Source organism: Lepus europaeus, chromosome 9 (genome assembly GCF_033115175.1).
Source record: "Lepus europaeus isolate LE1 chromosome 9, mLepTim1.pri, whole genome shotgun sequence".
Taxonomy (NCBI): Eukaryota; Metazoa; Chordata; class Mammalia; order Lagomorpha; family Leporidae; genus Lepus; species Lepus europaeus.
In genome coordinates, this window is record NC_084835.1 from 71,290,640 (window position 1) to 71,317,349 (window position 26,710).

The following is a 26,710-nucleotide window of genomic DNA, read 5'->3' on the forward strand; positions in this document are numbered from 1 at the left end:
GCGCAGTTCTTAAAGTCACACTAATTTCAAGTGTTTAAGTCTGCACAAGGCTCCATTGTCTACTAGCTGCAGGGCACACACGATCCACAGAATGGCATTCATCGAGGTACTCATTTCTTGTTCTAACTAACCAACAGTCTGCCAAGGGAAATCTCAAAGTGCCATTTGGGTAATTTTGCTCTTTTGCCCTGGACAAATAGGACTGCTTACCTGTAGCACCACACTGCAAAAAACGTTCCAAAAAACACAAACAGAAACGCCATGTAGGTGATCCACATGATGACATACATGGCGTCCAAGCCAAAGATTCTCCAGGGTATGGGAGGTGGCGGGGGCTGGGGCTTAGGACCGCAAACGACGGAACAGTCCTGGCAGCTGCAGGGCCCCGTGACCTCATCTACAGCCTCGTTGCAGCCTTTGGTGGCATTATTCATGGGCTCCATCCCATGGGCTGGGAGATCTACAGGGAGGAATTGAGAGAAGAGCTCAATAGAATGCATTACAACCTTTGTGTTAAATTACACTAAAGCCCAACAATAAGCACTCTGAAACACAGGGCAGAAGTAGGAGAGAGAGGACTGGAGGCTTCTGGTTATCAAGTTGGGTTTTCCAGCTCACCCTATTTGTCACTGATATCCAAGTATACTACATGCCAAAGTAGACCCCAAATATACTACATGCCAAAGTAAACCATCCGTCTTGTCTCACCTCCACTCTAAGGAGCAAGGCTGGTATTATCACAGAGATCTGAAAAAGACCTCTAACAGGTTTCAGTCTTAAACATAAATCAGTAAAATAAAATATACACCCCTCATATTATTCTTTCAATTACATAGCAATCCCTAAAGACAATTCTTCCTCCCTCCCCACTCTCAGCCCTGCTTAGTTACCTCTCTCAAGAGAGAGAAAGCCAAGGACCCAGTTATCTGGATTCACCCTCCCACTGCAGATTATGATGCCTTGGCTTCAAAACACAGACTCGGCTAACTGGGCAGTGGTTACGCCTACCTGAGAAGATGGGAGTGATGGTAAAGGGTGCCTGTCCATTGTTCTTGTCGAACATGTACTCGATCCAGTTGGTGGCATTGCAGGCGTTGGCGTCCTTCCCACACAGCAGGCCCAGGGCTTTGTCATTACTGGAGGGGGCCTCCACGTCCCGGCAGGCGTTGTACATGGCTAGGAGAGGAGGCCCAGGGCATGAGATGGAGACAACGTCTGTCTAGGTTCAGATGCCTCTTTAACTTACTGGGCAAGCCCTTTCAAAAATGCCCCTGGACCAGCACAGGGAACTCCACAGGCACAGCCACCATGCAGAGGGCAGTGAGCTCTATGGGAGGAGGGGGGCTTCCGTCTGGGCTGGCTCGTCACCCTGTGAACCACGGGTCAGGCCAGGTCTCAAATCCGCAACTTAGACGTAAAAACCAGACAGGCAGGGGGGAAGGCTTTCATCACCCCACACGGCTGGCACAGCAGCTCCGGATGTCTGCGCCCAGCGCACAGAGACTCAGGAAGCAGCCGTCAGAACCGAGGGCCACTCTGGGCAGTGTGACTACACAGCTGGGGAAGCATGGGGCTTACAGGGAAACTGGCTGTAGGGCAGAGGTCACGTGTGAGTGAAGCCAACAGTGTTCTCTTTGTGGTTTACTGCAGTAACACAGATGACGACCCACGTTGGGATAACGGCAGTGACGCAGACACGTGAGGGAGCAGCGGGAGCTGGTCCTTGTCCCGTCAGTCTTCACGCATTCGGCCCTGCTTGCAAGCGACTGCCCAGGACCTTTTTCCCTAAACTTCAAGGGGACACTCCCCCATTATCTGTGTTCTGCCTGCCCTCCTGAAAGGCAGCTTGGCTGGAGAGATAGTCGCTACCACAGAATTCTGTATTATTCTACTGCCTTCTGCCCTGGGTCACGGCTGGTCAGAAAATCTCCAACTGTCATTCTTGTCACGCGATTCATGTGTTTTCTATCTCCCATAATATTTATCTTTGATGTTTCATCGTATGTTTTCTTTTTTTAAAAATTTTTTTATTTGACAGGTAGAGTCACAGACAGTGAAAGAGAGAGACAGACAGGTCTTCCTTCCATTGGTTCACTCCCCAAATGGCTGCTACAGCCAGCGCTGTGCTGATCGAAGCCAGGAGCCAGGTGCTTCCTCCTGGTCTCCCATGCGGGTCCAGGGCCCAAGCACTTGGGCCATCCTCCACTGCCTTCCCGGGCCACAGCAGAGAGCTGGCCTGGAAAAGGAGCAACAGGGACAGAATCCGGTGCTCATATGGGATGCCGGTGCCACAGGCAGAGGATAAACCAAGTGAGCCAAAGCGCCGGCCTCTCATCGTATTTTTTCTAAGCTATACTTGAGTATAGATTTTTTTCATAAAATATTTCTGAGCTGTAATTTACCCACAACTCAACCACTTAAAGTATACAGTTTAGTGGACTTTAAAATATTCATAAATAAACATGACCATCACCATGTGTCTGTGAGTGTGCAATATGTGAATATGAAATTTTAGGACATCTGCAGCACCTCAAGGAGAAACCCTGTACTCCTTAGCCATCACCCCTACTGTCCCGTCTCCCCAAGCCCTAGCCACCACTCATCTCTCTGACTTCACAACTTCTCTATTTGGAGCATTTCATCTAAATGGATTCACAACATATGGCCTCAGTGGCTGGCTTCTTTCACTCAATACCATGTCTTCAAGGTTCATCCCTGCTGTGGCATGTATCCGTGTGCCCCTATTTTTTCCCAATAAGATACTTACCTATCTATTTATTTGAAAGATAGAGCAACAGAGAGAGGCAGAGACTCAGAGAGGTCTTCTATCTGCTGATTTACTCCTCAAATGGCCCCAGTAGCCAGGCCAGAGCTAGGCTGAAGGGAGGAGCCAGGAACTCCACCCAAATCTCCCATCTTGGTGGCAGGAGCCCAGGTACATGGGTCATCATTTGCTGCTGTTCAGGTGCATTAGCAGGAAGCTGGATTGGAAGCAGAGCAGCCGGGACTTGAACCTGCACTTCAGTATAGTATGCAGGCTTTGAAAACAGTGGCTTAACCTGCTGTGCCACAACACTGGCACCTCTACTCTTTTATGGCTTTTCTTTATGTGGGCATCCCAAGCAGCAGCTTAAGCTGCTGCACCACAAAGCCTGCCCCAAGCCTTTTTAAAAATTATTATTTTAATGAAGTTCAGTTTACATTTTGTTGCTCATGCTTTTGTTTTCATATCTAAACATCCACTGCCAAATTAGAATTCATAAACTTTCCCCTGTGGTTTCTTGTAAGTCTTTTATAGTTTTAGGTCTTTCTTTTATTTTTTAAAGATTTATTTATTTTGAAAGTCAATTACAGATAGAGAGGGATCTTCCATCCATCCCTCGGTTCACTCCCCAAATAGCCACAATGGCCGAGGCTGGGCCAGTCCAAAGCCAGGAGCCAGGAGCTTCTTCCGGGTCTCCCATGTGGGTGCAGCGGCCTAAGCACTTAGGCCATCTTCCACTGCTTTCCCAGGCCATTAGCAGGGAGCTGGACTGGAAGTGGACCAGCTGCGGCTCGAACCAGTACCTATATGGGATGCCAACATCACAGGTGGCAGCTTTACTTGTAATACTGCAATGCTGGCCTCTAGTTTTTACCCTTATATTTAGGTCCTTGATCTATTTAAAAAAATATTTTCATATTATTTGAAAGGCAGAGAGAGACAGAAACAAGCAGAGAGAGATTTTCTACCTGCTGGTTCACTCCCCAACAGCCACGGCTGGGCCAGGCTGAAGCCAGGAGCCCAGAACTTAATTTAGATCTCTCATGTGGGTGGCAGAGGGAACCCAAATACTTGAGCCATTATCTGGTGTCCCTTAGGGTGCCCAGTAGCAGGGAGATGGAATGGAAGCAGAGGCAGGACTTAAACCAAGGCACTTTGATATGGGATGTGGGCATGACAAGTGGCGTCTTAACTGCTGTGCTAAATGCCTATGCCCTTCGATCCACTTTGAATTGACTTTTGTATACGGTGTGAAGTATTTCAGGTTTTCATGTGGACATGTATTCAATTCATTTGGGTAAATACCAAGAAGCAGATCCCTGGATCATTTAAAAGTATGTCCAGTTTTGGCCGGCGCCGCGGCTCACTAGGCTAATCCTCCGCCTGCGGCGCCGGCACCCCAGGTTCTAGTCCCGGTCAGGGTGCCGGATTCTGTCCTGGTTGCCCCTCTTCCAGACCAGCTCTCTGCTGTGGCCAGGGAGTGCAGTGGAGGAGGGCCCAAGTGCTTGGGCCCTGCACCCGCATGGGAGACCAGGAGAAGCACCTGGCTCCTGGCTTCGGATCAGCATGGTGCACCGGCCGCAGCGGCCTTTGCGGAGGGTGAACCAACGGAAGAAAGGAAGACCTTTCTCTCTGTCTCTCTCTCTCACTGTCCACTCTGCCTGTCAAAAAAGAAAAAAAAAAAAAAAAGTATGTCCAGTTTTATAAGAAACTGTCAAAATGACTTCCAAAGTGGCTGCAGCGTTTTGCATTCCCACCAGCAACGAATGAAAGTTCCTCTTGCTCTGCACCCCTGTCAGCATTTTGGGTTTTGGTCATTCTAAGAGGTACACCGTTTATCACATTATTTTCACTTTCAATTGCCTAGTGACATATGTTGAGCTTTCTTTCTTTCTTTCTTTTTTTAAAGGGCCATCTATTTTTCCTGAAAGTCAGAGTTACAGGGAGAGAGGGAGAGGGAGACGGAAAAGCAGAGGGTGGGGGTAACCTCTAACCCCTGGTTCACTCCTCAGATGGCCACAGAGGCTTGGGCTTGGCCAGGCTTGGCCAAAGCCAGGAGCCAGGAGCCAGGAGCCCCATCTGGGTCTCCTACGTGGGTGGCTGAGGCCCAAATATCTAGGCCATCTTCTGCAGCCCTTCCCAGGCCATCATCAGGGAGCTGAATCAGAAGTGGAGGAGCCAGGAAATGAACCGGCTCCCACATGGGATGTGGGTGTCACAGGCAGTGGCTCCCCCTGCTACGTCAAAACACTGGCCTTGGGGTGGGCGCTGTGGCGCAGTGGGTTAAAGCCCTGGCCTGAAGCGCTGGGTATCCCATATGGGCACCAGTTCGAGTCGCAGCTGCTCTTCTTCTGATCCAGTTCTCTGCTATGGCCTGGGAAAGCAGTAGAAGATGACCCAAGTGCTTGGCCCCCTGCACCCACGTGGGAGACCCGGAAGAAGCTCCTGGCTCCTGGCTTTGGTTTGGCTTAGCTCTGGCCGTTGTGGCCATCTAGGGAATGAACCAGCAGATGGAAGACCTCTCTCTCTGTCTCTACCTCTCTCTGTAACTCTGTCTTTCAGATAAATAAATCTTTAAAAACAACAACCACCACCACAACAAAAAAACGCTGGCCTGAGCATCTTGTCATATACTTATTTACCATCTGTATGTCATTTTTGGTGAAATTTCCGTTCAGGTTTTTTACCCATTTTTCAACAAAGTTGTTTGCTCTCTTATTGCTGAGGTTTCAGAGTCTGTTGTATATTTTAGGTAACACTCTGTAATCAACTGTTTTTTTCCAAGTGTTTTCTCCCAGTCTGTGACTTGTCTTCTCATTTTTGGGATGTCTCCAAGTTTTCACAATGACAACAGTGCTTCAGTGGATATTCCCATGTGGATCTCCCTTTATAAATGCACCAAGAGCCTCTCCCAGGCAGAGAGCTTCCAAAGAGGAATTGCTGAGGTGAAAGTGTATTTACCTTCAACTTTATGAGGTATGCAAAGTTAGTTTTCAAACACTTGCGCCCAGTTATGGTTGCCAGGGGTACCATATATTAGCATTCCTATTGTTCTACATTCTCACTAATGATTGGAATTGACCAGCTTCTTAATTTGTGCCAAGGTAATAATGTGAGGAATGGTGCGTCCCTGTGTCAACAGCTGTGTTTCGTTGAATGCTCCAGATACTGTCTACGTTTGTGAATTTTCATTTCCGATTTCTGCTTTTCTTCTCTTGTTACGAAATCCTTCCTTACGTTAATGGTACATTAAGACATTTTGTATTTGCTTGTAACATTTCCAAGATTAAGGTTTTTAAACTATAGTTTTTTAGAATATGTACAAATAAAAATTAGATGAATATAACCCATTTTCTCACCCTGTTTATCAGCCAGCCCCAACTTTCCCTCCATTTGTAACCACACACCTCTCATCTATCAACTTTCCACAGATGCACGGTTCTGTTTTGGACAGATCTCATTTCCAACCATGCAGGGTGGCTTTTACGTCACACCTTTTGCAAGACTGATTCCAAGGGACCTTTCTTTTTTATGCTTTTGCCAATGAGATCTTTTCCCTATGGGATTTTTCTGTTGTATTTTTAATTGGTCATTGCAATTAGCCACTGTTGCTCTAATAACTTTGCTGAATTCTTAATTCTGTTATTTTGTAGATTGCTCTTGGACACTTTGTTTTGTCTGGCTGTGTCTAATCTGCTGTCTACCAATGGCTATTTCTCAGTCACAGTTCCAGTTGGTTCTGTTTCTGAATCACTCATTCTTTCTGTGGCGCATTCTATTTTTTCAGGAGTCTTTTCTCTTGTTTGTAACAGAGGGTCTCTTTTACACTGTCCTGTGTTTTCTAGTTGTTGTTGTTGGGGGGGGGGCGGTCATGTCCCCTCTGCGGTGCTTCCTTTCCCTTAGAGAGAGGTGATGTTTCCAAGCCTCTCTCCCTCTCCAGTGTCAGCTAGTTCTATCTTGCCTCCTGTCTCCCTGACCTTACAGAGATTCATAAGGGCATACCACTGACATTCACTAGAACCGAAGTCCCAAAGGTTGTTAAAAGGTACAGAAGTAAACTTGGACTGACATTCTCTATGCAAGAACTTAAAGTCAGGGAGGGATTGAAGCAAACACTTTAGAAACTGCTACACTGTTTGTAGCTCTAGTCCCAGAGCGCTAGCCAAGCAACAACTCGCATTTCACTGGCAAGGGAACTGAGTATTGTGATTTAAACAAACTTGATCCACTAGCCTGGTGCCAGCTTGCTTACCATCGGCGAACCTCTGTCCAATGTAGTACTGTAATTCCTTTACGTTTGTTCTTGTCTGGTTCGTAGCAGGATCAACATACTCTTCAGTGGCTGTAACATTCAGAAACTGACTCTGCCGAGGGCTGCATGTCAGCTCACAAAACAGGTTCATTAGGTTATAGAAACAGGATGGACATCTAAAGAAAAGTTAAATTATATTCTGTATAATGGGGCCAGTGAAAAAACAACTTAGAACAAAGAATATTTAAAATTCATTGAAATGACAAATGAATTACCATGAGCGCATATCAAACCCAGGAATTCTAACCTTAAAATCTCATGCTCAAATACACAGCTTAAAAATCTTCCCTAATTACTACCTTTATTCTGTCCAGATGTGATTTCAAAAAAAGCAAGATGCTTTTCTGAATTCTGCACTTTCTAATTCAGAGACATGCTTGCTTTGCCCTAGAGCTAAAATCTCTTTTAGGAGCACCACAGTGACAATTCTAAGAAGAAAAGAAAAAACAAGAAGCACACTAGACTTTTTATTTCATAACCTCAAATTGAAGGGTCTTCTTCCAAGCCCCAGATAATGGCAAGGCCCTCCTAAAACAGAAGATTTCTCTGGCTTTTTCCCCCTTTCTATTTTTGCTTTCTTGGAGAGGTAGAGAGAGACACAGACTAAGAAAGCTCCCAGCTGTTGGTTTACTCAGCAAACACCCGCAATAATCAGGGCTGGCTGTGCCAGAGCCAGGAACTGGGAACTCAGTCCAGGTCTCCCAGCCGTGGGTGGCAGGAACCCAATAATTTAAGCCATCGGTGCTGCTTCCCAGGGTCTGCACTGGCAGGAATTTGGAGTTGGGAGATGGAAGCTGGACTCAAATCCAGGTGCTGCGAAATGGGAAGCGGGTGTCCCAACCACCGGGCTAACCACCTGCCCCCTACTAGGGACTTGGAAAGCTAATCTCTGGCAACAGATGTTCCAGAAGCACATGGGTTTTCCTGAGAAAAGCTATCTGCTGTCCCTCGGGTTCAAAGTTTAAGCTCCTATTGTTGACTTGTGTACAGTAAGAGCCCTCCCCTGCCTTTGGTCCACTGCTGCCGTCGCTTCATTGGACTTGCATCCTTGGGACATAACCGAGATTACTTTCCACTCTGATCCAGTCCCGGTGACCAGGCACAGGATGAGGAAGGCATGCCTGGTGTTGAGAGCCTCTGCTCTAGTGAAGGCAAGAGCCGAACAGCCTGTCTTTCAAGACACCTGCGCTTCTCTGAGACAAACCCAGGAATGGCAATGACAATACCGGGTCAAGGCCACTCTTGTGGGCAGCTTCCTCCCATCCTCTGTGAGTCACAAGCCTCCTTCCAGGTTGCTACCTTTAGTCTCCATAACCATCCATTTGGTTACCTGTATAATATTCCCTATCAGGTTCTTTTTCTGCTATTACAAATAAACCTTTGGTTCCTCTGTCCGTGACGGCCCACCCAGAACGGATGCTAAGTAAGTGCCTTTTGATCGAGTGACGGAGGCTCCAGTCTGGTTCTGTCAAAATCCTCCAGCTGTCCACAGGACGCAGTGTCCTTATCAGGGTCTCAACACTGTATCTATTATGTTATTCCATGTCACTCTGAACTTAGTGATGGCCTGCACCCTGTACTGTCAACTCTGGGTAAGCAGCAGGCCTGCCTCCCCGGGAGCGGTCTGCGCCCTGTCACCTGCAGTATCTGGTTTTTCTGCATTTTCCCTTCTCTGTATTTGCTCCCCATGTGAGCTGAAGTCTGAAAGTTTAGGGAGATACTACAGTCTGCTGTTCTAAGGAACGCCACTGAGAGCAGCCTAGTAGGCCTTGAGAAGGATGGCTGTTAACGCACCTTCTTTTCACGGGCCTGGGTCACAGGTAGCAGACTGGAAAGGGGACAACCTTTGACAAAACCAGCCAACTATACCAGAACAAGTTGAGCCAGCCAATGCCTGCTCTACTGGGGACGTGACCCTAGCATGAGGTTTCACTGCACGAAGGGACAGGAGTGACATGCAAGGAAGAGGAAGGGAGGGGACGACAAGAGGACTGCAGAGTTGAGGGTCTCAGGCCGGGCACCTGAGTAGAACCCGCCAGGATCCTCTCCTTCCACAGCACATGGGAGCTCTCTCTGAAAGGAGGTGGCCCACAGGGCGCCCTGCGGGGTGCAGAGGAAGGCAAGTGCCAACTCTGAAGGCAACTAAGAAGAGAAGCACGTCTGATCACTATTACTTCCTCTTTATTTCTGACAAGACATAGAATGCTTTCTTAAAACAAACTGACTTTTGAAAGGCGATGAGAACACTACTGGTTAACAAGTACCTGGAACCCACGGGTTCTGTTTGCCTGGTAGTCACCCTACCTGGACAGAAACTGTAGCGGCAGCTGCAGGTTGTCTTTCAGTGTTTGAAGCTGCTGCACATCACAACAGAGGCTGACGTTGTCAAAGAAAAATCCTGGACAGAGTTCCTTTGGGAAGAGAGAGCAGGGATATCAGTGTGGCACAGCTGAGAATACAGCAATGCTTCTCAAGCCACAGAGACAACCTCATTCACGGGGTTCTTCTTAGGATGCCGGGGCAAGGCATGTATGGGCGAAATTCTTGCAGAATTCTTTTAAAAGGCTGTCATTTACTATGCACAGAGTTTTATAAGTAGAACCCTTTCTAATCTTCTTATTTGGAAGCTTACTGAATCCCCTTGAGAAACCTTTCACGTCTTCTCAGGTTGAAGTTCAACTCTCACTATTTCCCATTTCCATGAGTCACTCCGAGGGAAGCCAAAGCACCCAATGATTCTGACAGAGGCGGAGGGTGAGTGGCAGAGCTTCTGTTGTCATGTGACCTTGATTTTAGATTACTGAGGCCTCTAAAATCAGTCTTTCCCCTCTTGTTTTTCTAGTCTTTTCCCTGGGTTCCTGTGTGTCTGCTACGTGAGAATGGCACAATGCCGACACAATGCTGCCAGCAGCCCAAAGCCACAGGCTTTCGGGGCACACGCAGCACGCACTAAAAGGAACAGGGGAAGAGGAAGATCTCAGCCACCCAGCAGCGGACTCCATCCAATCGCTGAAACCCAGGAACGAAAAAAAGCAAGCTTCTGACAGATTTTGCAGAAGCTGCGAAGAGCAACCCTGGCGCTCGCAGCCTCAGTCTCTAAATAGTAACCCGCCAAGGGGAAACTGTGTGAGGCGTGGAAGTCTGCCCCTGAAGAATGAAGCCTCTGGACTCCCCTCCTCTGCCACCAGGTGCTACAGGTGAGAGTCTGGGCTAAGACTGCAGCCCATCCGGCTCCCCTGCACAACGACATGTTTACTGAGGATCTGAAAAAGAGCAACTTGTGTGCCCAGCACCCAGGAGAATGACCTTACCTGTATTAAGTCGTAGCCATCCTTGGGCAACGGTTTTGGCGGGCCAGAATATTGGCAGTTGTATCTCTTGTCTCCGGAGGCAATGCCACACTCTCCATACCAAACACAGGACTGGGGAAGCACCTACAGAAAGTCAACGTGGGACCCGGCGTCACCAGGGGTCGAGGGGGAAGCGAATGTCAACCACAAAACGCAGCCCCTCAGGCAACACTGCAGAACTCTTCCAACATTATCAGCAAAATGAACTAACAGCGAGGGGTGCACGTTAGTTTAACACTTTGAAAACTCTGGAGATACACCAACGCCTAAGTGGATCTGTCAAGTTGGTGAAGCAGGTAATGGAAATTACTTAGTTTACACGTTTTCTACTTCCTACCTGTTTATTTGTTGCTAAGAGGCAGCTTCAGTTCTGTGTAAGAATCGCTAAGAACCAATATCGAGGAAAGAAAGATAATGCATGAGATTTTGCACATCTGCATGAGGAACTCTTTAAGCTCTAAACAATGAAAGACTATTTCCATACATAGGTTAATTCATATTGGTACACTGTAATGGGAAGAACAAAACCACACAACATCAGTCACCCCACACAAGGAGAAGGAAGAATAAACACACCTTGTCCCTAAGATCTAAGGAGCAAACAAGCAAAGGGCTAATTTTAGGGAAATTCACCTAAGCCATCTTGAGGGAAATATGTAGATTGCTCAAGAGCCACTCACGCTGCCCATGTGAGAGTCATGAGGCTCTCAGAAAGCTCAGAAGAGGGAGGGTTCCACGTGAATCATCAAGCCAGCATCCTCCAACGGGTACAGCCCAGGGCAACCCGATCCTCTGTGCCACAGCCAACTCAGCCAGCCAGGCAGGCCCGAGTTAGCCAGGGCCATGGGCTTGTGCTGTCTGTCCCCTGGGACACAGAAGGGATCAAGAAGCAACCATGACTCCCAAGGTACCTGGAGGAAAAGCCATTAAAAGAAAACAAAAATCTGAACAGAGCAACAGCCTGAATTCTCTCCAGTTCCAATGACACATGACCCATGCATATGCATGAGCCACGTCAGGCTGTATTGGTGCCCAGCATCAAGAGTCACACTCCATAACAGTTGGGGAAGCCCCAACACATGAGGGAGAAAACAGGCAGGATCTGGGGTGTGCCTGGACAGGGGCAGGCAGGGAGGAATCCAAACAGCCAGTGTAACTTGGCTCCAGATTCATCCTTCAGAGAGACTAAAATAACAATAAGGCTGCTCAACCTCTTGACTCAATAAAAATCCTATCTGTAAGCCACAAGGGAGCGAAATTCTACAAACGAGGAAGTGGCAGCCTTCAACGAACACTCATACCATTCCTTGGGCAAGAAGTTATAAAATTCCACCACTGTTTTTATGTAAAGAGAATCCTAAATATTATTCCCATAAACCCAGCCATTCTAAGGAAAATATTCCAGTTCTGGAATCCTCTAACTCAATTTCAGAAAGGAAAAAGCTGGGTACAGAGATGGAAGAAACTGCTAGTGTTTATGTGTAATACAAGAACTCTTGACTGAAGGGCAAGGCCAAGAGGTCTCACCTCCCAGGCACTCTGGCCAGTCACAGGAGCAGGAGCACCAGCGTTGGAAGGAAAATGCTTTAGACAATTAAACTGAGTGAAGTTCACTTGAGCAAAATAAAAATGGTTCATGAAACAGGCACCTCCCAAAAACAGAGCAAGTTCCTGGAACTCTATGTGCATATCACACAGCATTTCTAGAAGAACAGAAGCGAAGCATAAACAAGAGAATTGCTACAGCTGAAGCCAGCAGCAGCCACAGGTTTACAGGCTAGTCAGTCAGCTGGCTGGAGGGCGTCCTGCAACCAACCGAAGCTTGGTTACTGTGATCCAAATCCACACTGCGCGGGCCCAGTGCAAGCCCGTGGCCTTCCTCAGATGTCACTAAACCACAGAAACCCAGTGAAGAAGCCACAGTCCTGGCATGACACCCAGGATGGATGTCTGCAACCTACACCCCCTGGCTCAGCACTCGGTGTAATGGAGGCAAAAAGAGATGACCCGGGGCTGGTTAGGTTCCTTTTCACAAAGATCATCCTTTCGAATTTATGCCAAAATGTATTCCTAAGCAAAATGCTTGTTTCCACCCATCTGGTGGGAGAGGGGAATGCACGGAGGGTGGCCAGGTGTCCTCAGTTCTGGTCCTAAGAATTCACAAGGCTCACGGTAATGTGCTTGGTGAGCCCTGGTGCACCTGCAGCTGGTTACTGACCCAGGCTGAGCAGGCGTCCTCTGCTCAGCTCACAGGTTTGGTGTGAGGATCAAGCCAGGGAATACAGAAGTACACAGAGTAAGTGTAAGACACAATACAGTCAAATCTAAGTGATTATTGCTAATGCCTTCCAACTGTGGCACCTCAACACAGAGGCTCCAGAGACTTGAAGAAAATAAAAAACCTGACCGAGGCCCCCTTGGGTCCAGGAAATGGGCTTGAACCATGGCTCCTGGGTTTGCTTCCCCAAAAGTCGTCCTGCCTAAAGCAGCAGCAACTGGAGCTAGGAGGGCTGGAGGTGAGGGGGATCCAAAAGAACTTAGAAGGCACTCGCTGTGTGCCAGGCGCCCTTCTAAATGCTCTTTAGACACCAATTCAAATAATCCAACAGTTTAAAGGAGTGCTACTATTACACCCATTTTAGAGATGTGGAAATAGATGCACTGAAAAGGCTAAAAAACTTGTTTAAGGGCACACAAGCAACAACAAAGCCAGGACTCAAACCAGGGCATCCTGGCTCCAGAAACAGACTGCAAAAAATCTAGCTGCATAACTGGGGTCATCCCTCCAGCATTGCACGCTCCTCGGCCTTCGCCTTGAACAAGGCCAAGCACTCACTCTCTCACAGCTGCGCTGACCGGAGGCCTCTGTCCCCCTCAAATCTCGACCTTCACCTCCCCGCTTTCAGCTGTAGTTGAAAAGGCAGAGCTCATCTTCCTCACATGAGCTTCCTCAGGGGCCTCCATCGTCCGATCTTTCTCGTCTACATTTTCAACCTCATCTCTTTCTTGGTTCCTGCACCTGACCACAAACACTGCTCCAATGTCATTTGTGGGGCCCTTTCTAAAGCTGCACTTCCAACCTGCTGCCCGGCAGCCTCAGGTGCTCAACAGGGGACTGATCCCCTCCCTCCTCCATTGCCAACGCCTTTTCAAAGGAATTTAAAACAGCATGGGGCTGGAGCCACGTTGGGTAATGGCCTAAGCCTCCGCCTGTGGCACTGGCATCCCATATGGGCTCTGGGTTGAGTCCTGTCTACTCCACTTCCAACCCAGCTCTCTGCTATGGCCTGGGAAAGCAATAGAAAATGGCCTAAGTACTTGGGCCCCTGCACTGCATGGGAGATCTGGAAGAAGCTCTTGGCTCCCAGCATTGGATTGGCCCAGCTCCAGACGTTGTGGCCCTTTGGGGAGTGAACAGGTAAATGGAAGACCTTTCTCTCTGTCTCCACCTCTTAAACAAACAAATAAAATCTAAACAAAAAACAAAAACCAAAAAAACCTGCAGGCATTTTCAGGCCCACCTCCCATAGCTAATCCACGGCCCATGCCTGGGAAGGCCCCTCTGCAGCCTTCTCCCCTCTCATCCAGAGTGAGACATGCAAAGCTCCTACGAACAGCTGCCACTTGGTTCTTTCTGATGTTGGCTCCAGAGTTTTCTGGTGCTCAGAAGCCTACCACCCATACTTCCCCTTGCCTCGGTGACAGGCTCCAGGCATTCCAAAACGTTGCCAAGCAAACACTCTAACTTCCTCCCCTGCTACGCAGGACCTGCCTGTTTCTGCACTGGTCATACAGGTCCAGCCTCCCTCCCCCCACACGCCTTTCCCCTCACTGCCTGCTCAGGCCACCCTCCAGCTGCCACCTCTCCTGCAGTGCCTTGCTGACACACACAAGTGCTGCCTCTCTCCCCAAGTTCCCACCATACACTTTATTCCCCGTAAGGGTCCAACCATCACTTCCCCTACCCTCCTTGGCATCCCCTAGGATCCCATGTAGTCCTTAGAACAGATCGGTGAGGCTGGTACTGAAGGTAGAGATGAGGAAGCAGGGCTAGGCAGGTTAAAAGTGATGTCCCTGGGGTCACACTAATGCAGGGCAGAGCCAGATGCTACCCACAGCTGGCCTGGCTGGGAAGCCAGAGCTCTTCCTCATCCTCTGTGCTGACAGTTAACTCCTGAGTGGACCAGCAGCAGGCAGAGCAGGGCCATGCTCTTCTCTGTGTCCCATGCAGAGCCTAGCTGGTGTCCTAGCGATGGATTTCCAATCACAGCACAGTGGGTAGATGGACTTTATGGACAGAGAGGACAGATGTACCTTAGGATCCCTTGGACTGTCAGAGCAGCACGTGCACATGCCCATGCAAACAAAGCTCCTACAGGCTATGTGCTTCCTTTTTAAACAAAGCCCCTGATTTCTAGGCTAAAGTGCTTGGCTGAAAGCTGCCTTTATACAACATAAGAACACAGCTTGGACAAATTTCATATCCAGTATTATTCACTGGGGAGAGTGTTATATATTAATGTTAGCCGTCGCAAAACACACCGAACACCGGAGTAAGGGAAAGGGTTTATTGGGGAACACCCAACAGACCGGAGTGAAGGGGCGGTGAAGGAAAAAGAGAGAAAGTATAAGAGAGAACCAGAGGAGAGGAGCTAGTGAGGAGAGAAGATAGAGCAGAGAGGAGGAGAGGAGAGCAGAGAGGAGGAGAGGAGAGCCAAGAGAGCGCAGGAGAGAAGGGCCAAGAGAGGGGCCAAGAGAGAAGAGCCAAGAGGGAAGAACTAAGAGGGCAGAGACCAGAGGAGGAGGCTAGAGAGAAGAACCAAGGGAGCACGTGTTCAGGAACAGGCCCTTTTAAAACTTTGCCGGGGGTGGGCAGGGAAGCAGGAGCAGCGAATCCCATTAGGATGGGGGTGGAACCTGGCTCAGGTAGCTGGGCCATGTGGCCACCTGGCTAAAACTGTGCCTGTTTCCTAACAGAAAGGAAATATCACCCTTGGTTGAAACCCACCAGTGTTTGAGATCTACAACAGCAAAAAGGGCACTGGGTCAAAGCATGACCTCAATTCTGGAGATGGATGGTGGTGTTGATAGCAGATGATGTGACAGCCGTTGCTAGACATGGTTAAATGAAAATTTTATAAGCCACATGTCTGAGGGTACTGCAAAAAGGTCACAGAAAAATGGAAGTCAAAGTCAAGCACAGGGGCGGGTGTCACGGCACAGTGTGTTAAGCTGCCATTGGTGTGCCCACATCCCATTTTGGAGTGCCTGGTTTGAGTCCTGGCTACTCTGCTTAATCAGCTTCCTGCTCATGTGCTTCCTGAAAGGCAGCAGGTGATGGTTCAAGTGTTTGGGTCCCTGTCATCCACATAGGAGACAGGATGGAGTTCCTGGCCCCTGGCTTTGGCCTGGCCTAGACCTGGCTATTGTGGGCATTTGAAGAGTGAATCAGTGGGGCTGGCGCTGCGGCTCAACAGGCTAATCCTCCACCTGTGGTGCTGGCACACTGGGTTCTAGTCCTGGTCGGGGCGCCGGATTCTGTCCCGGGTGTCCCTCTTCCAGGCCAGCTCTCTGCTGTGGCCAGGGAGTGCAGTGGAGGATGGCCCAAGTGCTTGGGCCCTGCACCCCATGGGAGACCAGGAGAAGCACCTGGCTCCTGCCTTTGGATCAGCGTGGTGCACTGGCCGCAGCACGCCGGCTGCGGCGGCCATTGGAGGGTGAACCAACGGCAAAGGAAGACCTTTCTCTCTGTCTCTCTCTCTCACTATCCACTCTGCCTGTCAAAAAAAAAAAAAAAAGAGTGAATCAGTGGATTAAGATCTCTTTCTCTGTTATTCTGCCTTTCATATAGACATTTTTAAAAAGAGGTAAGTTTATTTTGGTTAAAAAAGTTTTAAAATACATGAAAAATTTTTTCATAAAATAGCTCAAGGAAAAATGCATATTATTTTTAAATTCCATTTTCGATGAACTTTTTGAAGGACCCTTGTCTTTTATCACCAAAACACTCCCAAGAGCCCAGATGTCCTTGAGTGAGTCCAGTGACAAGGACTGCAGAGTGCACGTCCTTAGTTACCATGCTGTGGATAAACAGAGGCCACAAGTTCCCACAGAATAAAGGACTAAGGCTCTGCAGGTCATGTGAAACATCCCAAGTCTCAAACTACATGTCTTGTTAAAGCTCCACTTAAGTACCAAGGAGTCTGTCCTAGTGCATTTTATGCTGCTGTTACAGGGTACCTGGGACCAGGTAATTTAAAATGAACAGAAATTCATTGGGCTTATGTTTCTGGAGGGTGGGAAGTCCAAGATCCAAGGGCCAAATCTGGCAAGGGCCTTCTCATTGCATTGTCCAATGACAAAAGGCAGAGGGGCAGGAGGGCCTGTGTGCGAGAGCAGGAGGGGCTGAACTCACTGTTCCTTCAGGAGCTCCCTGAAAACCGACCCCACCCACAGAGAACATCAACCAATTCCTGATCTAATCACCATGTCAAGGCTCCACTTTTCAACTGTGTTGCCTTGGGGATTCGGTTTCAAATAGGAGAGCTTTGAGGAACACATTCCAAATCACAGCAGGGTCTAAGTCCAAGTGAGGATCCTAATTCTTCATGCTCACCTCATGGCCACTGGCCAGTCTTACAGAGCTGCCCTGAACCATAAGGATGCATACGTTACTTAAACCTTTAAAAACTTGACCAATTTCTTTTTTTTTTTGGACAGGCAGAGTGGACAGTGAGAGAGAGAGACAGAGAGAAAGGTCTTCCTTTTGCCGTTGGTTCACCCTCCAATGGCCGCCGCGGTTGGCGGGCTGTGGCCGGCACACCACGCTGATCCAAAGCCAGGAGCCAGGTGCTTCTCCTGGTCTCCCATGGGGTGCAGGGCCCAAGGACTTGGGCCATCCTCCACTGCACTCCCTGGCCACAGCAGAGAGCTGGCCTGGAAGAGGGGCAACCGGGACAGAATCCGGTGCCCCGACCGGGACTAGAACCTGGTGTGCCAGCGCCGCAAGGCGGAGGATTAGCCTGTTGAGCCGCAGCGCCGGCCTTGACCAATTTCTAAAATGTTAAAATGACTGTGGGTTTTTCTTCATTACAAGTTCATATATGTCCATTACAAACATACACATTACAGGTGTACAGGAAATAACACTGAAAGTTCTCCATCAGGACAGGAGTTTGGGTTGGCAATTATGACACCTGCATCCTGGGGCCAGCACTGTGGCACAGAGGGTTAAGCCAACTCCTGCAACACTGACATCCCATATCGGAGTGCTGATGTGAATCCCAGCTGCTTTGCTTCTTATCCAGCTTCCTGCTAATGCTCCTGGAAAGGTAGGAAATGATGGTCCAAGTGCTTGGGTTCTTGTCACCCACGTGGGAGACCTGGATGGAGTTCCAGGCTCTTGGCTTTGGTGTAGTCCAGCCCTGGTCATCGTGGCCATATGGGAAGTAAACCAGCAGAAAAAAGATCCATCTCTCTCTCTCTCTCTCTCTCTCTCTATCTCTTTCTGTCACTCTGCCTCTCAAGTAAAACGAATCTTTAAAAAAAAAAAAGTCCTAAAAAAACAGACACTGGATCTGCTATTGGAGTACCCGGGTTTGCTTTCTGGCTCTAGCTCCTGACTCCAGCTTCCTTCTAATACAACGCAGACCCTGGGAGGCAGTGGTGATGACTCAAGTGATCGAGTTCTCGTCACCCACTTGGGAGACCTCGATCGAGTTCCCTGCTCCTGGCTTCTGTCCCAGTTGAAGCCACTCTGGGCATCTGGGGAGTAATCCAGCAGATGGGAGCGCTGTTTCTGTCTCTTGAATAAACTAGTCCTCTCATGTCTCCATCCCCAGTCCCAGTGCTAATTTATCTGATGTGGGTCTTCCAAGCTTTCAATTTCTCCCTACAAATACACACACACAGATGTGTACACAGAAATAAATACACGAGCCCAGTGACTTTTCACACAAATAAACCTCAACTACCCACCCCAGATTGGCTGTTGGCTCTACCTTAACTGTCCTTGACTGTATTTATCCAAATCTCAAAGGCCAAACTCCAGTCCTGGTCTCCAAGTTGGGAAAAACAAATCCACCCATTGTTCCCTCTGCAGGTTTCAGTCTCACCCATCCTGGAACACCCTCTCTAATTGTCTCTACTTACAACAAGGCTGTCCCAAGACTCATTTCCTCCACTGAACTCTGAGTCCTTTCACCCAGGGCCAGCTCCCAGGTTCCCTGAGTTGGTACATGGTCCTTGGGCAAGAGCATACTGGCCCCGGTTGCACTGCACTGAGATTGGAGCAGAGCCATGCTGGGAGCAGCACCCATAGCCCCAGTCACCAAGGCAGCAATGCCCGTGCCACAGCATTCTGCTACACCCTATCTGTTGCTGTCACTCACACTCCATGAGCTCCATGCTGATCCACTAGAACAGGCGCTGACAGGGCCTTAGAAGACCCAGCATTCAACAGCAGGCTTAGGAGCCTTAAGGTATCTGTAGCAAACTCTCAACTCTGCTGCTGAAACTCTAACAGGTAAATGAGTGGGTGTGGGCATGTCCCAATTATACTTCACTCACAGGCTATGAGCAGGCCACAGTTTATTGGCTCCTGCCCTAGGATCAAGCAGCATTTATGAGAATCACAAAGTTGTGATGTTGGGAGAGGTTGCAAGAGTAATTTCTTGCTTTTGCCTGGACTCCCTGGTAACACTACAAAACCTCAAAGGGCAGAGCCCTGATAAAATACTTTGCAATTCCATACAATCACATTCAATGCTGATTGAGAAACCATGAAAGCCCACCAAGAGTTGAAGGAATCTGACTGGATTATGTAAATCCAGAAACGAGAAGTACTGGCGTTTTTGACTTCAACTGAAATTTGAGTAGTTGCAGACTGGTCTCTATTTTTCAAGGTCGGACCATGTAGATGTTTCACAATAGGCTCTGAAGTTTAATTACTGGGTATATGAGTGGGTAAGAAAGCTGCTTTCAACAGTGATAGAACCAATTCAGGAACGGTTAAAAGCCACAAGCCCCTTTAGCTGCATGTTGTGAAACCAGACTCTTACCAGGGAGCTCCCTGAGCACGGAACATCACGTGGAGACGCTCTGAATACAAGGGAGCAAATCTCCTTTCTAACTGCCGTAGGGAATCCTGCCAAAGAGGCAGGGATTGTGGTGCAGTGGGTTCAGTCTCTGTTTGCAACGCTAGCATTTCACATCAGAGTGCTGCATTCTTTTTTTTTTTTTTTTTTTTTTTTTTGACAGGCAGAGTGGACAGTGAGAGAGAGACAGAGAGAAAGGTCTTCCTTTTTTGCCGTTGGTTCACCCTCCAATGGCCGCCGCGGTAGCGCGCTGCGGCCGGCGCACCGCGCTGTTCCGAAGGCAGGAGCCAGGTGCTTCTCCTGGTCTCCCATGGGGTGCAGGACCCAAGGACTTGGGCCATCCTCCACTGCACTCCCTGGCCACAGCAGAGAGCTGGCCTGGAAGAGGGGCAACCGGGACAGGATCGGGGCCCCAACCGGGACTAGAACCCGGTGTGCCGGCACCGCAAGGCGGAGGATTAGCCTGTTGAGCCACGGCGCCGGCCTTTTTTAATTTTTGACAGGCAGAGTGGACAGTGAGAGAGAGACAGAGAGAAAGGTCTTCCTTTTGCCGTTGGTTCACCCTCCAATGGCCGCCGCGGTAGGCGCGCTGCGGCCGGCGCACCGCGCTGTTCCGATGGCAGGAGCCAGGTGCTTCTCCTGGTCTCCCATGGGGTGCAGGACCCAAGGACTTGGGCCATCCTCCACCGCACTCCCTGGCCACAGCAGAGAGCTGGCCTGGAAGAGGGACAACTGGGACAGGATCAGTGCCCCGACCGGGACTAGAACCTGGTGTGCCGGCGCCGCAAGGTGGAGGATTAGCCTAGTGAGCCGCGGCGCCGGCCAAGAGTGCTGCATTCTGTCCCAACCACTCTGCTTCCCATCCAGCTCCCTGCTCATGTGCCTGAGAAGGAAGTAGACGACGGTCCAAGTATTGGGCCCCTGCACCCGTGTGGGAGACCAGGATGGAGTTCCTGGCTCAAGGCTTCAGCCTAAGCCCAGCTATGGTGAGGACAGCCATCTGGGGAGTGAACCAGAGGATGCGAGATCTATCTGTCCCTCTCTCTCTGTTGCTCTGCCTTTCAAATAAATAAATCTTTAAAACAACAAAAAAAAATCCTGCTGAATTTACATTCAGATCCTACCATCAGCCATGTGCCAGGTACAAAGACAGAAGATCTCTCCCTGCTTCCTTCATTTCTCTATGGATTAGAACAGCAGTGTTTTACAGGCGAGGGAGCTAAGGTTCAGAGAAGACACTGAGGTTACGCAGCTTGTAAGTGACATGATTCTGAACGCCAAGTTCAGCTTTGCCACACCTCCCCCAGTCAACGGCGTTGTCCTTCAAACTCCAGCCCCGTCAGTGCACCAAGCTATCATCAGAATCTCTCAGGGCGGGGCTGTCCCTTCCACCATGATCCTGCATGAACAGCCCATCTCCTCAAACGTGCAGACTTGTAGAAATAATGGCCACCATTCCCATCTTGGTAAGCATCTCTCTAGGCAGCTGTCAAGTAATGACTCACTTCCTCAAGGCCACTGACAGTCCTCAGCCCCAGCCCAGCACTGTCATTGGGTGTGCTGGGCTGGGTCCCTCACTTCAGGACCTGGAAACAGGAAACACGCCGGGCTCAAAGGGACAGAGGGGAGGTGGCTGCTGGTGACTCCACTGGTTCTCCAGGGAGCAGAGGCTGGCCACGCTGGTCAGGACAATGCAGCATGGGGGTGGAGGGAATGATGTGGAAAATCCTGTCCAGGGATGAAGCTGCCTGATGCTTCCTTAGACAGGGAAGCAGATCAGGTGAACATGGCAAGAACTTTGAGGTGGAGGCTGCGCTTATCTGACTTCTGACTAACAGCAATCTCTGGAAGTATCAAAAAGATTTATGGGGCTGGTGCTGTGGCGCAGTAGGTTAATCCTCCACCTGGAGTGCTAGCATCCCATAAGGGCACCAATTTGAGTCCCGGCTGCTCCTCTTCCAGCTCTCTGCCATGGCCTGGGAAAGCAGTGGGAGATGGTCCAAGTCCGTGGGCCCCTGCACCTGCGTGGGAGACCCGAAAGAGGCTGCTGGCTCCTGGCTTTGGACTGATTCAGCTCTAGCCATTGCAGCTATTTGGGGAGTGAAGCAGTGGATGGAAGAGTTTTCCCTCTGTCTCTCCCTCTCACTGTCTGTAATTCTGCTTCTCAAATAAATAAATAAATAAAAAGATTTATTTTATTTATTTGAAAGGCAGAGATACAGAGAGAAAGGGAAAGAAAGAGAGACAGAGGCCTTCCATCTGCTGGTTCACTCCCAAAAATGGCTGTAATGGCCAGTGCTAAGTCAGGCCAAAGCCAGAAGCCAGGGGCTTCTTTCAGGTCTCCCTCGTGGGCCATCCTCTGCTGCTTTCCCAGGCACATTAGCAGGGAGCTGGATGAGAAGTGGAGCAGTCGGGATGCAAACTGGTGCCCATATGGAATGCCAGTGCTGCAGGCGGTAGCTTAACTCACTATGCCACACATTGGCCCCTCTGGAACTATCTTACAGCCTACCTGGCATATAGCCACGTAACAAAGGATAATTTGCATGTGCCCCAGAATTGCCTGTGTCTAGGTGTTTAAGTCATACTTTTTTTTAGTTAGGGGTCTCAACTAGCCCAGCTCTTCACTTGCCAGGTAACACCTTCACCTTGCAGTCTGAGCAACTCGCTCAAGATCAGACTAATAGACAAGCATGAGCTCTGGAACCCACAAGTCTGAATTAAACCATGCCAGTGCAGGTCAGTACCCATACTCCTCAGGCTTTTTCCTGTAGAACACTGAGTGTGGCAAGTGAGTCATGGCCGGCCTGGCAGGCTGAGAACAGCCTGATTCACTACTGACTTTCGGGAGAAGCCACATCAGAGACAGGAACACGCCTCGAAGCAGATTTCTTATGGGCCAAATGGAACATCTGCTGAACACCCATGTTCCATCCAGCTTGCTAGACACAAATACTTTGGGAGTAGTATTTTGAATCTGAATAAATCAGAGCACAGAAAGTGGAAGTGGTAGTAGTTCAAGCTCCTACTCTGCCACTGACCATCTATGTGACCTTGGGACAAATCTGAGCCCTAATGTCCATAGTTGTAAAACAGGAAAAACAGCATCCTATGTCTCTTAAAGGTTCTGTGGGGCTAAAACAAGATGAGGTTGTGGCAGCAATGGAATACTACCCAAACACAGGGTAGCAACTTCTCATTTTTAGTCTCCTGTAATCTAGAACAGCCCTCCTGCTAATCTAACAGTGTTGAGATAGTTCACAGATCTTTTCAAGTCAGTGTACAGTTGAATGGCTTTTAGTAACAATTACGTAACCACCACCCCTCCACTCCCCTGCCTGTTTTCTCCAGTTTTCCTCTTATCTACCTGGTACACACGAATTCATCCTGCACAGCTTGGCTCAAAAAATGGACTCCCTTTAACATTCTGTCCTTATCCTTGCTTAAGCACTTTCACGGTATTACAATTTTGGATGTATCCAGCCTTCCCTGCACTGTGAACAAGACAGGAATAGTAACTACTAACATTTACAAAGCGCTTTACAGTGTATGAACTGCTTTCTGAATGGGTTCTTTCTTATGACCTTCGCATCTGACATTGCGCCCAGAACACTCACTTTATATTTATGGAATTAATTTGAGTTCCTTTTGTGACCTACGGAAGGGACAGCAGCAAGATGAAGAACAAAATTTAAAGTTTCTCTTGAACTCAACAGCACACTTGCACAAGAGAGAGCCTTTTTCTTCCGCTTAAGTCTTATTGCCAAAGCAAATGTTCCAGACAGAAGCACAGTCCACAGTTGATCATTGCTGTCACCCAGAACTCAGTTGCAAACTGATCGCCACTAATCTCTACATCCTTCTGCAAAATCCATTTTGAGGTCCAAATATTTGGTATTATAAAGAGACACCTGTCTAGAGTCCTGACCATTTCTTCCCGGAAAGGATACAATAGAGTTCTTGCCCTCAATAAGCCTGTAATCTGGTAGTTCAATGCAAAAATGTTTCTCTGGCTTTTCACAAGCGCCCTGGGAAGAAGGGAGAGCTATTAACTCAGTTACACAGAGGAAGAGACAGGCTCCAGAGGTTAACCGGCCAGCCTAAGATTACCCACAGGAAGAAGCAGAATCAAGATCCACAACGAGGTCTTTCAAGTCTTAAGTCTTTTCCCAGGCAGCAAATGCTTTTGCAGGAGTTTAAACACAGACTTAGAACCTCAGAGGGTGGGCATCCTAGCTTGGTGGGGGGCGGGGGAGGAACAGGACAACAAGGCCACAGATAATGCAGCATGGGAATTGGAGCTCCGAAAGACATGTGAGGTTCTGATCAGCAAGTAGTTTGGTTTGGCTGCTGGGCTGACACCTTTCACAGGGCTATGGGGTAAAGGGCCACTGAGATCAGATTAGAGCTGGCCTACTCCAGGCTTCCAGATAGGTAAGGTACCATGCAGGACACTGCCTCCCTGTGAGGAGGGCAGGGTGAGGAAAGCTCACCCAAGAGAGAGCTCATGCTCATGCTGTCTTCATGCCCAGAGAGATTCTTTGTTCTGGACAACATAACAAACACTGAAGGAATACAAAGACCTATTCAGCAAGTCCCTTTCTCTCTGCCCACTCGCCAAAATAAAAAAATCCATTCTCCCCTTGATTGCTTATGTTGGTAAGACATCAGATCATCCTATCAGTCCAGGGCTGGGAGAGACCAGGAGAGATGACCCTCTGGCCTCCAACCTCAGGTAGTCATTCCTCATCACTGCAGGCCAGAAGCTTAACCCGTTCCTGACCTCCTTGGGAACAGTCATGCTAATGCCGAATTCCCACTCAGTTCTCACTATGTTCCTCTTCCCTCAGGAAAAAGGCTATTAAAAATTACAGCCAAGAGGCACACGCACTATTTCTCTAAATTGCACATAATACCTGGAGGATGACAACGTTTTTAAAACAAAGCAGTCTATTAATGTTATTTCAGCATCTACAAATATGAAAAGTTATAAAAAGGCAAAATTTCCCCCCAAATGTATTTCCGATGGTCTGTAATCCCACGACAGAACTCGATTAGTGATTAGACTAAAACCGGATGAGCTGCTATCCTAGGTGTGCAGTCTAAAAGCAGGTACCCCTCTCCCAATCCGCCTGAGGCCAAGGCTCCGACCCACCAAGCAGGAAGGAGTTAATACGGACACTAACAGCAGGAGCCTTTCACTGAGGATTTCGGACCTTGAAGGGCCCCCAGGATTCTACAAGAGACTCACAACCACCCTCTGACCTATGCCAGCTGTCCTAGGAGAGGCACTCACTGGCCATCAGCCGTGGATACTACCTTGAGGTCAAAGGATTTCAGAGAGAAGTTCGAGCTACTTAAGCCTGCTGCTTACTCCTGATCTAAACTCTGAGGAAATGAAGAGCTGTATTTTCTCAAAGGGACCTAACGGCTACCTCTTGAGCTTTTAAAGTACATTAAACTGAGTGACAAGGTCTCTTCATCTACCACGCTACTTAATGGAACCAATACTTCCAGGTTTATCTGCAACAGAAACCGAGGCTTTGAGCAAAGAGGGAAAGTCACAGAGCTAGGGAGTGGCGTAGCCCAAGCTGCCATCCCGGCACCTGCCTTTCCTCCCAAGAAGGTGTCCTGAAGTTCATTCCCATCCTAGCTGTGCGCTTTCACAACACACACAGCTGAGAGCAACACACGTAAACACACACACACACACACACACACACCCCTCTCCTGGGTCAGAATCACCTGTCCCCTTCTGGAAACTGTACAGCAGTTTGAAAGACAGACTGGTAACATGCGCAGATGCTGGTAACCTGTGCGCCCCTCTGACTCACCACCCTCACACCCAGCTGAGGGGGCGGGACTAGTGGGCACGGGACCCCCGGAGGCCCACTCTTTCACCCTGACTTGCTGCAAGGGACCCCACATCCCCATGCATCTCCTCCCTGGCCCGCAGCGTGAGAAAACTGTAGCCACCCACGCGGCATCGAGACGCACATAGTCCAGGCTCCATCCTCATCGTGACAAGGGGAATCTCAAAGCCTTCCCAGCGGCCAGAACGCAGTGAGGAGCAGCCAGCCAGCGCTCTCGGGACTGCCAGGCTGACCCGAGTGGAGGACCCCCGGGCTGCTCCACTGGGACGCCGGAGGGAATCTGATTCCTTTCTGTCGCTCCCCTTCCACCCCCAGCCTCAGGTCCGAAGGAGGAAACAGGGGTCGGGTCCTCTAAACGACGTATACAGAGCTCCTGTACGTGGAGAACTTCAGGATAAGGTCCTGCCTCTCACCCTGCCTCATCCCACATCTTAAATCGAGCAATCAGCTGCCGACCGCCGAGGCGAGCTCCACACAGGTCCCGCAGGAAGCCCCTCCCGGCTGCCACCCTCTCCCAGACCACCGCGCAGACAGCGTGGCCGGGGGCAGAAGCACGAGACGCCCAGGCGCCTCCGGAGGCTCTCTCCGCGGACCGACTCGCCCAGGGCCGCCGGAGCCGCTGAGGCACCCGCCGCCCACCCCGACTGCCGGCCGCGTCACGCGTCCCTCACAGCCCACCCGGCGGCCGCGCCGAGGCTTACCTGCGCCGGGCACAGCAGCAGCAGCAGGAGCAGGCCGAGCCACCGGCCGCGCGCGCTCACGGGGCCGCCGCGTGGGGCTGCAGACATCGCCGGGGACTCGCCGGGCTCGGCGCTGCGGCGGTTGCTTCACTTCCCCGGGGCTCAATTTCAGGAGCTGGCGCGGGACCACGGACCGAGCAGGTGCCGAAGGCGGCGGGCTATGCGCGCAGGTCAGGAAGGAAGGCGGTGTCGCCGGCTCCTCCCCTCCTGGGGGCGGGCCTGTGTGGACGTGGCGAAGCGGGGGCCTATCCGGGACGGGGACGGGGGCGGGGCCTCCCCAGGTCCGGAGCTGCCCCTCTCCTGCTCTGTGGGTTCCCTGGCCGCTGGCGTGGGGCTGGGGCGTCCCAGACCCCGGCAGCTGAACCTCTGCAAAGAGGCCTGCAAGGAGACTGCTAGCGTTGTGCATCATTTTTATGGCTTTGATCTCGGCAGAGTCTGTGTTTATTTCGGCTCCGATACGTACTCTCTCCTCCCTAGTCCGGTCACCCAAAAGGGATCTCGGCTCGGCCACACGCTAACAGCGTTCGGGGCAGTGACGCGCCGTGGCCTGGCCGCGCAGGGCTCGGGGAGCCCGAG

The 26,710-nt window shown here is 49.8% G+C and overlaps 1 protein-coding gene across 3 annotated transcripts in view; it reads right to left on the minus strand.

Annotated features, from left to right (window-relative positions):
• Positions 1 to 26,279, minus strand: part of NPC1 (NPC intracellular cholesterol transporter 1) — a 50,861-nt gene extending 24,582 nt beyond the window's left edge. For all 3 annotated transcript variants that reach the window (XM_062201473.1, XM_062201474.1, XM_062201472.1), the window contains exons 1-6: positions 26,096 to 26,279; positions 10,388 to 10,510; positions 9,381 to 9,487; positions 7,017 to 7,192; positions 1,009 to 1,176; positions 211 to 460 (exon numbers count right to left, since the gene is read on the minus strand). In XM_062201473.1, coding sequence (XP_062057457.1) covers positions 211 to 460; positions 1,009 to 1,176; positions 7,017 to 7,192; positions 9,381 to 9,487; positions 10,388 to 10,510; positions 26,096 to 26,182 — 911 coding nt within the window. In that variant the 5' untranslated portion in view covers positions 26,183 to 26,279. The remainder of the gene's footprint in view (positions 1 to 210; positions 461 to 1,008; positions 1,177 to 7,016; positions 7,193 to 9,380; positions 9,488 to 10,387; positions 10,511 to 26,095) is intronic.
• Between the last annotated feature and the right edge of the window lie 431 nt (positions 26,280 to 26,710).